Source organism: Pungitius pungitius, chromosome 1 (genome assembly GCF_949316345.1).
Source record: "Pungitius pungitius chromosome 1, fPunPun2.1, whole genome shotgun sequence".
In the NCBI taxonomy this organism is placed as follows: domain Eukaryota; kingdom Metazoa; phylum Chordata; class Actinopteri; order Perciformes; family Gasterosteidae; genus Pungitius; species Pungitius pungitius.
This window is the reverse complement of record NC_084900.1, coordinates 17,317,412-17,334,521: the sequence shown is the minus strand read 5'-3', so window position 1 is coordinate 17,334,521 and position 17,110 is coordinate 17,317,412. Positions and strand designations below refer to the sequence as shown.

The 17,110-nt window shown below is 42.6% G+C and overlaps 2 protein-coding genes across 3 annotated transcripts; both read left to right on the top strand.

Moving 5' to 3' along the window:
• The first annotated feature begins 197 nt into the window (after positions 1–197).
• LOC119221988 (forkhead box protein P1-B-like) lies at positions 198–11,220 on the top strand. Of its 2 annotated transcripts, none has more exons than XM_037478287.2 (17): positions 198–300; positions 1,191–1,263; positions 2,490–2,630; positions 5,408–5,545; positions 5,640–5,729; positions 6,618–6,738; positions 7,011–7,110; positions 7,218–7,325; positions 8,129–8,216; positions 8,587–8,664; positions 8,755–8,953; positions 9,129–9,205; positions 9,308–9,409; positions 9,555–9,682; positions 10,406–10,460; positions 10,542–10,708; positions 10,818–11,220. In XM_037478287.2, exons 2-17 carry the CDS (start codon positions 1,261–1,263, stop codon positions 10,978–10,980), a joined length of 1,758 nt encoding a protein of 585 aa, XP_037334184.1. In that variant the 5' UTR covers positions 198–300; positions 1,191–1,260; the 3' UTR covers positions 10,981–11,220. The 2 variants fall into 2 exon arrangements, with proteins under 2 accessions (XP_037334184.1, XP_037334183.1); XM_037478286.2 differs by having other exon boundaries at positions 8,755–8,959.
• Positions 11,221–12,602: 1,382 nt separating this feature from the next.
• On the top strand, positions 12,603–14,044 carry LOC119222045 (myoD family inhibitor domain-containing protein 2). Its single transcript, XM_037478384.2, has 4 exons — positions 12,603–12,645; positions 12,858–12,936; positions 13,371–13,622; positions 13,788–14,044. Exons 1-4 carry the CDS (start codon positions 12,604–12,606, stop codon positions 14,042–14,044), a joined length of 630 nt encoding a protein of 209 aa, XP_037334281.2. The 5' UTR covers position 12,603.
• Positions 14,045–17,110: the final 3,066 nt, after the last annotated feature.

The window sequence follows — 17,110 nt, the reverse complement described above, 5'->3', positions numbered from 1 at the left end:
TATCTAATAGCTTTTTCCCTATATAATTTGTAAATACTCTTTGTTTCGTATAACTAGTAGAATAATCAATTTAGCATCAATTTGACCTTTTTTGACGACAATGTTATTTTACCTCGGCTACGCGCCGTAGTTTACGTGAACTTAAAGTCTAGCATCTGACGTCACCTATGTTTACTTTTACATAAGCCACGCCCTCTGTTAGCAACTTGTGGCTAGCTCGTAACCGAGGAAGGCAGTGCTCCACAATCTGCTCCTCAGACACCACCCCGAGTCAAAGACTGTCGGCCCGGACACAATTCGGTGAGTAAACGTTGACTCGACAGCGTGTCGACGCTCACCGAATGACCGCTGTGGATAATGATAATAGATGAATTACGGAATTGCCGGTTGATAAAAAAAACCCCGCCGTGGAGAGAGGAACGGTTCTCGGAAGCTAACGTGGGGATGGACTGTTAGCTTTTGTCGGGGCTGTTAACGTTAAACGTCTCCCGCGAGGACGGTTCCGAAAAAAAAAAACCTTGCTCCCACGCTCCTTAACGTCACGTTATTGAAGACCGCGGTCATGTGAAACCCAGGCTCGTTGACACGCGGTGAGAGACGGCCCGGTTGAAGCCCAAATGGCGAGTGGCTGTCGCTGTTTAACGGGCATCAATTCCATCGATCTCAAAGCTCGCGTGGAGGCGACGATACGACACCGGCGGTGCCTTTGACGTGCCGACGGACGGTTAGCGGCTGGCTGCGGGAGGGTTACTGCCCGAGCTAACGGGAACGAATATTAACCAAGCACATGCGACATTTGTGCATTCTCCCCTCCGGTGGGGAGCGATCGCGTTGAAAATGATTAATCTGACAGGGGGAAACTCACCCGGAACGAATGATTGTTTGTCGATTATTATCGATGAGCTGCTTTGGGTATGTAATATAACATAGTTCTGATGGGGGGTGGGGGGGGGGGACAAGTCACACAGCTGTTTCCTAATTAGTTGAGATTCCTATGTCTTTGCCATCATGCAATACTAACGTTTGAGTGCAACTACGGCAACAACAAAAAAACTATGCAACTAATCGTCATGGAAAGCATTTGTTGTTACAGTCAATAGTTGACTTGTGGGTTGCCGTGAAACCAGTTGGCACGAATTGCATTCTTAAAGCGAGAGGCTGTGTATTGTTGACTCTTTTGCTCTTTCTAGGCCCCTTTTGCAGTGTTTCCTCTGCATTCTTTGAAGAGTGGTGCCCCCTCACTGCCGGAGCGCTGCCCCCATGGTGAGAACTCTTTCCATCCGCTTATTTACACAGTCCATCCTGAAAACTGTTCCCCCCCCCACCCCCCCGGCCGCGTGACTGTTCAATTATCTCATTCCAACAATTTTCCGATATGATCTGTCTTTGAAATAATGCATAATGAAGCTGACGTGGAACAGATTCCGTCATCTTCTGGGCTCACACAAACCCAAATCTCGACCGACATCTTTATAAATGTCCACAGGAAACGCTGCCCTTTTGTGTTTTACAACTAATCCTGGTCCTTGAAAGCCCAAGTAAACACAGCAGAAACCTCACCAGCAAACGGCCTGTGTTGATTAGATTAGGTTTTTAGGTTCTTCGGTTATACCCACCTACACACATGGCTGACGCTGGACATAACTGACTATTCAGTCATCATGTTAGTCATTCTCAAATACAGGAAATGCTGATTTCTGTTTTTTCTATGATTTGTTTGTGGCTGACCGGTGGTTCAGTTTTTGGTCAAAAGAGGAAGGCTAATCGGTTCATATTTCAGATGTTGCCCAAATGTTGATGTTGGCTCCCAGCGGTGCTTGACTGGTTGGTTGGTTGGTTGATTTTAAAATATTGATTTGAATATGGGAATGTAGTTGGGCTTATCCATGACGCTGCGTGGTCTGAGCCTTTTCTGTGTAGGTTTCCATCTGTTCACATTTATTTGTTTGCCTTCTTTATTTACCTTTGTTTATGCTGCTCAGCTTTTGACTTCAACACGCCCAAGCTGTATACATAAAAGCCTACTTGTGCATTGTACTGCCTGCCATGGCCGTTTATCGCACCACCTGGTTAATGGTAAATTGTTCCAGAAGGAAGATATGTTTGCACATAAACATGGACCCAGGGCCCCTGTGTTTACAGTAGTCATGGCAGCACTAGGTTATTCAACAAATAGACCTAGCATGTTCCTCCCTCACTTGTAGAAGAGAATGTTTGTCTTGGTGGGTAGAGCTACAGGAGTGCAGTTCTTTGCCTTTATTCCGGTCAATTTCTGCATTCAAGACAGGGATTGGTTCTTTTACGTGGTTTTATCATTTTGGTTAACTTCAGACACTATGTATATCTAGATTTCTGTGGGAGAAGAGACCTTCTCGCCATGCGAACCAAATGGCTCGTCAAACACACTCAAACATGTATGGCATTATATTGTACTGCTTCCTCTGGTTATTTTCGTCTATATTTTTATACATATGCATTTCCTTTCTCAGCTCAGTGAAGTCCAGATGCATGAGTCTGGGTCAGAACCAACAAGCCACATCATTCCAGCCATTCAGACAGAAAACGGGAATAACAGTGAGAATGGGAGTCGAGTGAGGAGCAGCCAGACTCCTCCTCCAGAGGCACCACAGGTCAGTCTTTTTTACCTTTTTCCTTTTCTCGATCGCTTCCTTTTCTTCAAAGATTGTGATACGTTTAGTATTTACGTATTCGACTGAAATACCACACGGTGTTGGAGTTGAGCTGCAGATATACTGATGGGTACTTCTTCCAAGCCAACGTTTTAAAAGCCTTACCAATGTACCAAAGAGTGTCGCAGCTCTAGCATTCTAGGAACGAGGACATCTTTGTAAAGTCTTTGTATATAGCCATTTTAAGATCTTCCTTTAAGCCCCTTGCATGATTTTCTTAACCACCATTTCTAGTTTATCGCATCCCTTTTGGGCTGCGGATTTTTGATTATATTGATTATAATTTAAAAGAAATGGGGTGATGCATACGTAAAAGATAGCTGTCCGGAAGCAAAAGCTTCTTTTCTTTTTTTTTTTTGCAGTAGAGTGCCTCTCTACTAAGGACTGCATGGGGCATGTGTAAATGTTTGTCCTCAACACGAAAATATGTGTCCGAACTGATGCAGCTGTTTTTCTTTCACCTCTTTGGACACGGTGCATTGGATTTTCTGCACAGCCAAAAACGTCATATCTTTTATTTGTTACAGGAGAATGTGTGCAACTTTTGTTTTTGCGATCTTCACGTGTAACGGTATCTCACTTGTCTCAGTTATACACTGTGATTTATATCTATGCTGACGGGGGGAACACAGGGATGGGGGGAGGGGTGGAGAATGGGGAGGAGGAGAAGGGGAGGGAGAGCACAGCTCCTGCTGGGCGGAGGGATCAGTGTTATTTTGTTAGTTGTATTCATGTTCACATCATCTTTCAGGCAGACTGTTATTGCTGAGCAGCGTTTGTTTTTTCAGTGCTAAGACGAACGGTCTGTCTGGTTAGACCGACTCATCCTGTGCTTGTTTGTGAAGTAGCATTCAACATTTATGCATGGTTGAAATGTGTCAGTGAAAAACATGTCACACCCTTTGTGGTCATTGTACTGATTGATTTCATAATTTCATATCACCTCTTATACAATCGGCATGTGGTCCGTGAGCCGCACCCATCGGGGCATATTAGTAAACCGGTAAGGGAAAGCAGTCGTGTTAGTTTTCTGCGTTCCTATTTGCTGTCAGTCATCTCAGAGTTCACAAGACCAGTCTTGCGGGAACAGATCTGTGTTTACACTCAGTCCCTCACTGGTATGACTTTCAACAATAACAACAACAGAAGATGTTTGGACTTGCTGGCTGCCATGGCAACGCGGATTAGGCGGAGGCTGTTGTTGTGTTGATGGTGTCCACAGAAAAACAGAGGGGCCAACTGGCTGTTTGTGGGATGGACCTGTTTTCATTGCTTTGATGGCCACCTCTGGAGCCTTGGATTTCATAAGAAAGGACAAAGTAGGAGGCAGTCATCTGTGATTGTTAGCCCAAAGCCTGTGTGAAATTCACTGTCAGTTTGTTTACCCGATTCAAAACAGACTCTGCTTCGGAGAGAAATGTTTGTTTGTGGTTCAGACCTTAATTAAAATACGGATCTCGAGATCTGTTTTCATAAACATGCTCTGTATGCTTTTTATTTATTCATTATTTATATGTCTGTGCGATTTTGATTACTCCGTTTATGTTTACGGTAAACATCCCTTGAGCCGTGAGGCTTGACAGGGAGGGGGATGGTGTGGTAATTGCTGCAGGCTTTGCAGAGGTTGTTGTTGTTGTTGTTGTTATGATGGAGTTCTTATTCCCCTAAGACATCCGATGTTGTTGTTGTTGGGTTGTTTTTTTGCAGAAATGGGAGGCGGGCCAAGTTTATAACGCCTGGTTGACCATTGACTTGAGAATTATGGGGAGTAACAATGTTATTTCTTTGTGTACGAGACGTAGAAATGTATTGATTCAATGGCCATAGAATGTGAAGTGGACATTTTATATGCTACTCATTGCTTTGGTCGTTTTTGATAAATCACAACGTCAAAACAGTTGCAGAGAAGAAATACATTTACATTGAAAACCTACGATAATATCACCATATTACAGCAAAGCTTCGCCTGTCTGCATTCCTACTTTCATTAGCTAAAGAGCGTTGATTTAGCATTTAGGTAAACTCTTATTACTCTACATTTCACCATGGTAACCATGGCAGGCCTACATTAGGTCTGACATGAGAGCACTCGGACTGATGGTGCTCTTGAGTGAGATAACAAACTTGAGTGGGAGAGCACATGATTAAAGTGTGTGTATGTAGAGGGGGGCGGTATGGTGGTGTTTTCACAAATAACCTAGTGTCCAGCTGTGGAAATGAGTTCATGAGCCGTCGCTTGCAGTCTCAGTTGAACTTTTTAAAAGGTTTGGATTCAGGGATTCACCACTAAATGTTTTTTACTTGTCACCCTGCAGTCGCAGTAAAACTTTACCTCTCGGAGGTTATGCGTGTGCGTGCGTGCGTGCGTGCGTGTGCGTGTGCGTGTGTGTGTGTGTGTGTGTTAAAATCACTGTTAGAAACTCTGCACATATTTATACATGACAAAGAAACGAGGGTACTCCAGCAGGAATAAAGCTGTGTCTTTTAATCCTTTACCTTGATTAAAGAGATATGGTTTCTTGTTTACATGTAAACACACTGATTGTCGACACTAGACTGCAGCTCAACTAGCTTCCATGCATATTTACACACCCACAACAGCCTACCTATGTTACATATGCCTGCGTATTACATCGCCCTTCTAAACTGTTAGTGGGATTTTTTTGTGGTATAGATTATAAATAGCATTTGTTGTTGTTTTTTCTTTTATGATGCAGGTTCCAGAGTCATTATCCATGATGACCCCACCAGCAGAGGCCCCCCAGCAGTTGCAACAGACCCCACAGCAGCAGGTCCTCAGTCCTCAGCAGCTCCAAGCACTGCTCCAGCAGCAGAAAGCACTCATGTTACACCAGGTAAATCTATGTTTAGTTCTGCATTCGTCATGGCCCACATCAAACCCTCGTGCTTTTATTTTGTTTGACTGAAATGTCATCAACCTTTCTGCAGCAACAGATTCAAGAGGTCTTTAAGAATCAGCAAGAGCAGCTAAACATCCAGCTGCTACAACAAAAGAATGCTGGGATTGTTAGTCAAGAGGTAACCGTTTTTCCATTTATAGCCGACGTCTCCTATGATTACTTTCTCTATTTCATCTCCTAATCTTGAAAAGTGCCTTATCAGTGAAATGTTTTATCAGTAGTTTCTTTACCAGGTCAATAATAGTTGATCATTGTGGCCCTACTCATCGTGTAACAAGGGTGAGGGGTGGTGTGATTTGGTTCCGTATGCTTGAATGGCAAATAGCAATTATACTTGGTGTTATGACCATTTGCCCATACAGCCAGGAATATCACTTTCAAAATGTCCAATTCTCTGGGACTAACGCATGAGCTCGTGTGCATGTATTTGTGTGATCTCATCAATTAACCGAAATTAATGCCGCGTAAGTGCGCACTTGGCAGAGTGCATGAGGCAGCAGGTGTTTGAGGCAAAGAAAATAATTACATTACATGTTATTTAGCTGACGCTTTTATCCAAAGCGACTTACATTGTTCATATTATAACCCATGTCTTACATTTTTGCCTGAGGCGCAATTACGGGTTAGGTGTCCTGCTCATGGACACTTCAACATGGGGCAGCTGGGATTCGAACCACTAACCTTGCGGCCCCCTGCGCACTGCACTACTCCATGCGCCACCATCTCCCCACATATGCTCCTGGCTGAAAGTCACTGTCTTTGGCCAAACTGTGTATTTGTTCCATTGGTAATACAAAGTTTGACCAGAAAACAAAATTCTGCTCAGGAGAAGGTCACTAGGCTTCTTGAAATAGCTGATATTTTGTGGGTGGGTGTGTGTGTGTGTGTGTGTGTGTGGCCCCTGAAAATAGTTCCACTGTGAAGAATTGATTTTAAAAAGTTTCTTTCCTGAGCTGCACACAGAACGAAGCCTTTACTGAGGCGTGTTGTGTCGTCTGTGTCCCAGCTGACAGCCCAGCAGATCGCCATCCAGCAGCAGCTTCTTCAGGTGCAGCAGCAACATCTCCTCAACCTGCAGAGACAGGGCCTGCTGTCCGTCCTCCCCAGCAGCCCCATTGCACTCGCAGGTAAACGGGCAAGGGGACCATTGCATTCACGCAGGAAGCTTTTCGTACCAACAGACATAGACCGATATCGTATTAATGGGGCGTTTAGTTAGGAGCATTTACAATCCCCGTGAATGCAGGCTCACTCATGCACATTTATTATGTTTCCTTTGGTGATCTACAGAAGCCATCCTTTTTTTTTTAAATAAAGATCAAATTGATAACGACATGAGTTTGCACGAGTTACAAAGCGTGCATTTTAACACCACAGCTTATTTATATTTGCATTTCAGGCTGTGAGACTGGCAGCATCCTGTTGGCTGGAGACACCAGAGAGTCCTCCAGTCAGCAGTCTCCCGCCAACGGTCACCCCGCTCCTAAGAGGACAGAAAGGTGCGTTGGCAAATCACACTGTCCGGGGAGAACTTTAGTTTCTTGAGCGGTCCCAACATGTCGACTCCTGAGATGTCTCATCCGTGGTGGATTTGTACTTGTTGCAGAGGGTCACTGGATGAAAACTCACAGAACAGCCACGCACTATATGGAAATGGAATGTGCAAATGGCCCGGCTGTGAAACCGTCTTTGGAGACTTTCAGGCATTTCTCAAGTGAGTGGCGAAACTTTATATTATCTAGTAAAGGTCATATAGTCAATATTTTAGATGCAGGAAAGAAATGTGTATGCATACACAAAATCTGTGACTTTCACATCATAATCAAAGCCTCAGTTAGAATTTCTATTTACCGTATTTTCGCGACTATAAGGCGCACTTAAAATCCTTTTTTCCCCTCAAAAAACGACAGTGCGCCGTATAACCCGGAGCGCCATATACATGGATCAATTGGTTGATCCATACTGGTTAACGAGGATCCATTGGAGGGAAAGGCTGGTGCCAGCAGCCGCGGTAATTCCAGCTCCAATAGCGTATATTAAAGCTGCTGTAGTTAAAAATGCTGGTAGTTGGATCTCGGGATCGAGCTGTTCCAGCGCTGCCTCTCGGTGCAAGATGCACGAAAGCATTTGCCAAGAATGTTGGAGGTACAGAGATATTGTTAATATCCACATTAACGTTTGAACAACGTTACCATGGGAGAGAAGAGTTTTCAGAACGCTTAATAAAGTTTGATTTAGCACAGCCCGATCTAGTGGATGCATAACGCAGCCCCAGTCAAACGCTTTACTGCAGTATCTTCTATGCGCCTTATAATCCGGTGCGCCTTGTAGTCGCGAAAATACGGTACTTTTATTTCACAATCGTAGTTTCCTTTTTCTGTGGTGTACAGCTGTGTTGATACTCAACGTTAATGATGAAATCAAATCGATGTTGACGTCTTATTTATTTTCCCTAGCCTGTACAACACATGGTGTCTCTTTTCAACGTGTCCTGATTGTAAATGTGCTTGTGTGCAGACATTTGGACGGTGAACATACACTGGATGACAAGAGCACCGCACAGTGCCGTGTGCAGATGCAAGTAGTTCAGCAGTTGGAACTGCAGGTACGCATTTGATTAATCTTCTTTATTTATAGATATTTTTTATTATTAAAATAAAACCACAAAAGGCATGAAACATCTGATTTATTAACAGTGCTTACATTTTAAAATAACTTGGCTATTACAAAGCAGCCTGGAGTATATGGTTCTATTGAAAATGAAAGGAAGAGCTTTGCCAAACCTCTTGACAGTGAATGCATGACTAGTTGCTGCAGTGGTGGCGTGTTTTCACACCAGCGCTGGAAACTGAAGTGATGTCTTTGGATAATTACACTTTTCAGAAAGCCAGAAACCGACTGTGATTTTGTCATTTAACACTCACTCTGATTTCACCGACCGTCCACCTCTATTTCTGTCCCCTTCTCTATCACAGTTGAGAAAGGACAAAGAGCGGCTGCAAGCTATGATGGCTCATCTGAAGTCCTCTGAACCCAAACCTGCAGCCCAGCCTGTGAGTCCCCGCTGCGCCGGTTCCCTTCCGTTAGAACCAACGTCGCTCTGCTGTGGTCCTGATCTCTTTGTATGCTTGTTTGTTTTCCAGGTGAACCTGGCGGCCAACGTGGCCTTCTCCCAGGCGACGTTGCCCAAGGGCTCGCCTCCTATAAGTTTGTCTCAGAGTGCCACAGCGCCGTCCACACCCATGACGCCGCTCTCTGAATCCCCCTCGGTCCTCACTCCCCCCAGCAGCGCGTTCACCGGGCCCCCCGTGCGGCGGCGATACAGCCGCTCGGTGAGCCAAGGTAACGGTGAGCTCAGGAACCACAACCTCTTTTACACTTTGTGCAGGTTTTCAAGCTGAAGCATGCCTCTGTGAAAAATTTCTCTTTTTTACCAGAATTGGTGAAGATTCCTTCTTTGATTTTATATTTTGATTGTGGGTTTGTTTGACCGTTTCTTGTGCATGTCGTTCCACAGATATCGTCGATAATAAGGAGTTCTACTTGAGCACAGAAGTTAGACCTCCGTTTACGTATGCGTCTCTCATACGACAGGTAAGAAAACTAAACATCAACATTACGGTTACTCTGCCACATCGGAATTGAGCACATCATTTCTTTGCTGTGCAACAATTTCTTGCATGCTCTTTCTTTCAGGCAATCTTTGAATCACCTCGCAATCAGCTGACACTAAATGAAATCTACAACTGGTTCACAAGAAACTTTGCATATTTCCGGCGCAACGCAGCTACCTGGAAGGTATGAACTGTACACCACTTTTCACAGTTTTGTTGGATAGAAACGTATAAAACAGGTCTTTGGATACATTTGGTGGTATTTATATGTACAAATTCAGTACTTGACGGCAGTCCTAATATCCTCGTGTCTTTCTACGATCTTCCAGAATGCCGTCAGACATAATCTCAGCCTCCATAAATGCTTCGTCCGTTTGGAAAACGTGAAGGGAGCGGTGTGGACCGTGGACGAGATCGAGTTCCACCGGAGGCGGCCCCAGAAGGCGGCCAGTAACGGGTGGGTATCGGACACTGAGCCGAAGGTCAGATAAAGCCCGCCGTTATTGACCTTGCTCCACTTGCTCAAGTGCACACCATATTTACTGTAAGCAAGTTGCAGGGGCTAAGTCCGAGTGTGCTACAAACAACAATCGGATTTTTGCGCGTCCACGCAAGCAAACGGACGCCTCCGCGAACAGAAGGGACATTCCACAGAACCCAAATCCTCCTGAAACACACCAGCAGCCTGTGGGCAGGTGTGGATCCGGTGGTCGATGCCTCGTGGTGGTTTTAGTCGGCTTGTCGCCACAGTTACTCAAACTTTAAAAAAAGAGATCTGTGCGGTGTGCATGTTGGCGGCTGCTCACAGAGAAAGTAGTTTTAGTATATCCAACCTGGCTTTGCCCTGGTTAGTTACTGCTCTTACAAGTTTCCCCTTCTTCCATACACATTTTACAATTATAGCAGTTGCTATAATTTAAATCTTTAATTTAAAACACCAAAACTTCTTTTTGTTTTTTCTTTTTTTTAACCTCAATGTCAATCATTTCGAATAACGTTGGCTCAAATACATTCTCTTTTTTTATGTTAGCAACTGACATTAGTATACTTGCTAAACAAGAACCCAGTAAAACATGCAGTCAACGGCTTCCCGCATGATACGGTGTTAAAAGACTAAACTGTAAAAAGGCTAAAGAGACTAAACTGAGAATGACTTTTGGTTTCTTCTCTGCACTTCTAGCTCCCTGCTGAAAAACTCCCAGCACCATCCGAGCGTGGCTGGGTCTGCTCCTCTGGTAATATAATAAATCAATGTACGCTGCAGAATCCCGATGTGTGTTGATGCAATGTCGTAATGAGGACGTTAACGCTTTCAGAGTGGCGGTCTAGACGGCAACAACTCCCTCTACAACCCGGCCTTTATGGGCAGCATCCCGTTTCACTCCCTGTCTCATGTTCTCCAAGAGCAGATGAATGGAGCTCTAGCTAATGGCTCTGGATACCAAAGTGACAGCAGTGCAACACAGTCCCCTCCTCAAGCTTTGTAAGTGTCTGCTGCAGAGCTACTTCCCTTTTTGCTGAGCTGTGATAGATTGCAATCATGTGATAACAAGTCCTGATTATGTTTGTTTGTTTTTTATTCATCAAACCAGCATTAAAGAGGAGCAAGAGGACGAGGAGATTTGTGAAGGTTATACCTACGAATCCCCGGAGAGCACGGACGAGCACGGCCACAGCCCCGAGACGCACCACGACGAAGACCACGGCAGCCCACAGAGGCCCCACCTCCACTTCAACAAAGTGCCTTCTCTCTGACCGGGAGGTCCAAGCGCCCACTCGCGTGACTTTGTATTTCAAAGGTTTCTAAAATGACTGCTTCATCTACTTAACCCAACACTCTCTTCTTGGGGATTTTTTTATTTTTTTTATTGGCATTTTCTTTTCTTTTTTGTTAATCTAGCTCAGATTTTTCTGTAAAGTAGGATGACATCACAAAAATGCATCTTTTTATGATTTTTAATTTTTTTAAGTATATATGAATATATATATATATATTTACACACACATGTATATTATGTATTATGTGTATTTATATACGTGTATATATATATATATATATAATATATATATATATATATATATACACGTATATAAATACACACACACAAATATATATATATAATATACATGTGTGTGTAAATATATATATATATATTCATATATATATATAATATATATATATTATATATATATATTTACACACACATGTACATTATGTATTATGTGTATTTATATACGTGTATGTATATATATATAATATATATATATATATTATATATATAATATATATATATATATATATATATACACGTATATAAATACACACACACAAATATATATATATAATATACATGTGTGTGTAAATATATATATATATATATATAATATATATATATATATGTATAATATATATATATATATTATATATATATATTTACACACACATGTATATTATATATATATATAATATATATTTGTGTGTGTGTGTATTTATATACGTGTATATATTTATATAAGTTTATCTACACGTGTGCGTGTGAAAACTAAAGGACCATGAGCAGAGAAGCCAAAGGAAAAGGAACATTAAAAGCACTTCACAATGAATCGATTCTGTATAGCTACGTTATGCTATATTAGGGCCTCACTACCTGATTTTTATTTTAGTAGTGATAATATATAAAGATTTGTAGAAGAAATTAAATGTTGCTTTGAAAATAAAAATGTTCACCTCGAACGTGATCTGATATATTTGTATTTAAGGTTAAATCAGTTGATGAAAAGAATGTGTAGCTTCTTTATACTTGTTGGTCTTTTTCACCCCTTCCATAAACATTGCGGAATTCCGCTCTTAATTGAGCTTGTAAGCGTAGAAAATACAGATTTAACATAATTGTAAAACAATGCATCTTTATGAATAATAAATCCCTCATGAAAAATGTGAATTGTGTATGTCTTTTATCCACATTCATGAAGACATTTAGCGCCAATGGGTTCTTAATGGCAAATAGGCTGAATTTTACAGTGGCCTTTCCTTTGAATAAGTGTTATAAATTCACCTTTTGTTATGTTAGCAGGCCACTGGGGTTAGAAGCACTGGTTGCAGCAACATGATACATTGCGGTAAGACCACTTTATGTAGACTTTAATGTTGTACTGATATCATCCATCCTTACTTACTGCATCTAGGTGTTCTGATAAGTGGCCCGGCTTGATTTTCTATCGACCATAATTGAATGCATCTTCTATGTGTTACGTGTCAACGACTTGTAGTCGTGCTTCCTGATTGGCGAGTATTGATCGCTGTCGAGTGCGCTCACAATGTGGGTGTGTGCATGATGATGGGAGGTTCTCGAGCTCACAGGGAGTCCACAGCTGCAGATGCCACCGATCACGCTGTTGGATATTTACCAGTACAGAAAGGTAATCTGAAAAATTAATATATTTGGCAGAATTAATCATTGAATGTGTCTTTTTTTTCAATGTACACCTCCAGTAAACATGCACATTTGGTGTCTTGCAATAAGGATTTATTGCTGTCTGACTTTAGTCAGGTTATTGACTTGGTTATTTTGATTAAGGTGGTGCTTTGCATGTGTGTCTCACGCCAGTGTCATCACTTTGCTGCTTTTAAGATGACGGCTCATTTGAAGCTCCCTGTGGATAATCGGGACGGTATCGAGCTGGAGGAAATAGAGGACCATGAGTGGGACGGTAGGTTGCTCTTGTGTTTTCCATGTCGGGTTCCAGCTGCGCTGCTCAGGTGAAGTTATTGTTAGTCACAGCTATAAAACTGCGTTTGTAACTGATTGATGTTTATGGTGCATGCCAAATGTCAGCGGAGAAGTATATTTTCCTCCCGGACAATTCAGTCCAGGAAACTAGATCCAAATAAAAGCTTGCAAATCGATAAATCTCCCCTCGCCGAAGTTTTATTGAGCAAGCCTCCTCCATTAGACAGCTGAGGTCTCACCTCCCTGACATGCCGCATGTTAATGGTGCTCTGAATTATTAAAACTCCCTCATACGCATTCTCAGTCGCTTGTGCTGATGTGCTCACTGAATTGACATGATTTAGGGCCAAAGTTTTTCCTCTTATTGTGTGTGTGTTTTTTTTTATTTATATTTGTATTATCACTATTTCAAAGGCAGCATCCCTAAGCTAGTCACGGATCATCCACCCAGGAAGATGGCGGGCAAGCTGGTCAGCGGGGCGTGCAGGCTGAGCGCCATATCGGAGAAGGAGCCGGAGCAGCCGGACCTCGCCCCCCCTTCCCGTGAGGCCCCGGGCGGCCGTGAATGGGCTGGAACCAGCTTCTCCGTTGGTTCTGACAAGCTCAAGAGCAGCAGCAGCAGTGGTGACTTCTCCTTGGAAGACTCGTGCCAGGCTGGCAGTGGAGGTATTGTTCAACTCCTTGAAGTTGGTGAAATCGAGAAGCCCTGGACTTTATTAACCACATGATGGCCACAGTTGCACAGGAGGAAACGTATTGCCTCACTACCGTCCCCCCCCCCTCCCCCCTCTCTCTCTCTCTCTCTCGTATTCTTCTACCTTCTTCCACCAGACGCGTGTGCAGCACTTCTTCTCGCCTGCCTGCACTGTCGTTTTCACGAGTTCGTGGTCCTGCTGTTGGATGCGTGCGAGCTGGCCGTGGGTCGCTGCTTCCCCTTGTACAAATACGTCGCCGCAGCCAGTGACCAGCAGGGAAGCGACTGCTGCAACTACAACCTGGAGATGGACTGCAACTGCTGCGGCTCCTGTCAGGACGCGGGAGAACTCATCGAGCTGGCCATGGAGATGTCGGAGGTCTGCTATCGCTGAGGGGCTTCGTCGCCTGCGGCCTCCCCCCCCCCCCCCGCCAACACAGTGGAAAAACCACAAACTTTGTAAATGTGAAAAAAAAGACTGAATGCTAAAAAAAAAAACGAACTGTCCCGCACTGTCTCCTTCTCAGCCAAATTTGATGCCCGGGTTGCCTTTTTATTGCGGTGGTTCACCGTGTGAGCCGCTGCAGAGTCGCCTGTCTCGGTGAAAGGGGGAAACGGCTCCTCTGTGGTTGAGGGATGCCAACACCCCGTCTGTTTCGGAGCCCCGCTCACATCCTGTGCGTCTCCGGTGTCTCCCCCCACGCAGCATGAACGAGGATCTGGGAGCATGTTTTCAAAAAAAAAAAAAAAAAAAGACAACTCCGACCATTCAAGTGATCACAGCATGTGTTCTACACACCAGGGGGATTTATCAGGATGGTTAAATGTGAATGGAAATAAATTATATCATGCATCAAAACGTTTGTTTTTGTAATTTATATTAAGATTGTTCGGTAGTATTTTCTATTATTTGGTTTACATGTTCACTGTCATTCCAAATGAATGTGATACAATATTTCTCCATTTGTTTTCTTTTAGAAGTTCTTTAGGTCCATTGGCCCTGCAGGATGAGTTGTATGTCCATTGGTGTGCTCTGTTGACTGGGGGAGGGGGATGTCACTCGCATGTGGAACACGGATAGGACCTGGTCGTGCATTCCAAGCGTAATCGCTCACGTTGGTGGCCCGGGAAGCTGGATGGAGATACTGTCCTCGTCGTCGCCACGGCTCCCAGGGGGTGTCTGGACGACATCATTGACCGTGTTACACTTCTATTGTCGGCTAACTCTACGTAACCATTGTAGCAGAGGGCTTTTTCTACACTTCAGCGTTATTTTAAATGAAGATCTTTGAAATTGCACTTAAAGGTTTAACAGTTTGTGCCTTTTTTGGATTAATTCCAATGTTTACCTGATGTTGGTTTGTGTTTGCGTATATTCTAACCTTGTTTAGAGCCAATGAGGATTTGAGTTTGGAAATGAAAATGTCTAATATGCGTAGTCGCATGGAAACTAAATCGCACATCTTTCTCTTATTGTGTTATTAATAAACATGCCTAATTATTGTGCCTACTGTCCACTTGTTGTTTCTATACATGAGCCCTCACCTGAAAGCCAACCATATTACCACATTTTCTCAATGATAAGTTACTTATTACCAAAAAAACACAAACTCAACAAATATTCCAATAAACTTTTAATATTTCTCACAAGATATTTTCCACATTGGGTACCGATGGGTTTCACTAATCTGAAACCAATGCGTACAGTGACTATTGAAATATTCATCTCATTTAGGCGGTAACAAAAAGGACAGTAGCAACATCAGCAGAAGTCATTGTCTGTATGAACCAAAGCAATGAGAGCAAGCTGAATTACACAGGCCTTTTGTAATTATTTTACCTTTAATTAATAGCTGGAAGATCTATTTAGAGGAATCTCGTCAGAGTGATGGCTTTACATGATTTGCCACCACCATCAGGTGTGATGCCGATGTTTATTCCAACCTGTCACATTTCAGGGGTTTATGATTCATGCCCCATTGAAAGATAAAGCTTATTTGGGTTCAGGCAATGTTTATCTTCATATTAAGGCTCGGTAGCTGGCTTTAAAAGCCCTTCTGCAGTCCACTCAAGCTGTAATTCACCCCATGGCCAGAAAAATCCACTTAAGGTCCACTTATGATCTTTTTCTAGGCTTTCAAACACACATCAATTAATGTTTCATACTTCCTTAGTGCCATGTGACGACAGCTGAGCCATCTCCATTTGTTGATGAAGACTGTGGTTGACAGCTTTGGAAAAGCAATCATTAAGTCTATCTTCAGTTTTAGTTTCCTCCCAAACTACTGTTTCCAAAGATGGGAATTAACTCGATTGAAATCCTATTTTCGAGATTGCTTGTCATGTTGAAAGAGAACGACCACTAACGTGTGCATTATCTAAGGTGTTATGTGTTCACAATACACAAGTATTTTATATCTAATTTTGGCAGTACATTTTGGCATCACATTGCACTACATCCACACTATCTGAAGAGTATATTGAATATTCAGAACTACTCTGGAAACACCGCCTTCAGTGTAGTTTGACCGTAATAGATATTAAACAAAATAAAAACCAGGCCAATGTGTTCAGTAAAAAATACATGACATAAATAAGGACATTATGTATTAAATAATCATGTGAATAAACAAGTCAAATATTATAAGATTAAGCGGCTATAGCCATGCCAGAGAGGCTCACCCTAATAAAGATGATTAATACTTTGGGCACCATGCATTTCTGTACAAAATGTAATCCATCTAATCGATATTAAGTTCAACTTCAAGTCAACATTGCCATCTCTAGACCCAGGCCGCTAGTGAAACCATTCGACAACTTAGCAAAGTCTCGGAACTGTTGTTTCATCTGTCTTATTCTCATGGCATTGCACAATACCCCACTGACACTTTGGAAAAGTACTTATTAAGCCAATTAGCTCCTGTTGCCTATGACGACAGAACACGCGTTCGCTTTTGCTCTTTGTGTTTCCTTCTATGAAAAATAACTTTAAAGGCACAGCTCTCTCTCACAATAACTCTGAATGAATGAGTTAAATGCTCATTTTAACAAGCCAACCTAGCCAGTTAGCTGGCTAGCATCTTTAGCCGCTTTGTGCTAATGCAAAGTAGCCGTTTGGTGCTAGGCCCGTTGCTACGTCGTCGAGCATTGTGGTCGAGTCCCTGTAGAGAGGATTCAGTGATTGTCGGAAGTAGAGAGTAGAGGGAGAGTGCCATTACTGAGTATAGACACAATGGTTCTGTGAAATAAACCAATTCTGTACAGAATATCAAACAAAACACTTCATATAAAAATAATACTAATGAAAAGGCATTCATTTACTATTATGATTATTATAATATTTTAAATGATTACTTATTATCAGAAGTCAGTGGTTTGTTTTTGTTTGTGATCATAATGCCTTATTTAATCATTCAGTACTGAACATTTTGGGGTTCCATCAAAACAAGGTTTTCCTGTG

Bases quoted from the DNA above. Each gene is read 5' to 3' on its own strand.
- LOC119222045 (XM_037478384.2), top strand. From the start codon at position 12,604: ATGCCACCGATCACGCTGTTGGATATTTACCAGTACAGAAAG. The intron at 12,646-12,857 runs GTAATCTGAAAA...GCTGCTTTTAAG, and splicing joins ATATTTACCAGTACAGAAAG to ATGACGGCTCATTTGAAGCT. The intron at 12,937-13,370 runs GTAGGTTGCTCT...ACTATTTCAAAG, and splicing joins AGAGGACCATGAGTGGGACG to GCAGCATCCCTAAGCTAGTC.
- LOC119221988 (XM_037478286.2), top strand. The intron at 8,217-8,586 runs GTACGCATTTGA...TCTCTATCACAG, and splicing joins TTCAGCAGTTGGAACTGCAG to TTGAGAAAGGACAAAGAGCG. The intron at 9,206-9,307 runs GTAAGAAAACTA...TCTTTCTTTCAG, and splicing joins ATGCGTCTCTCATACGACAG to GCAATCTTTGAATCACCTCG.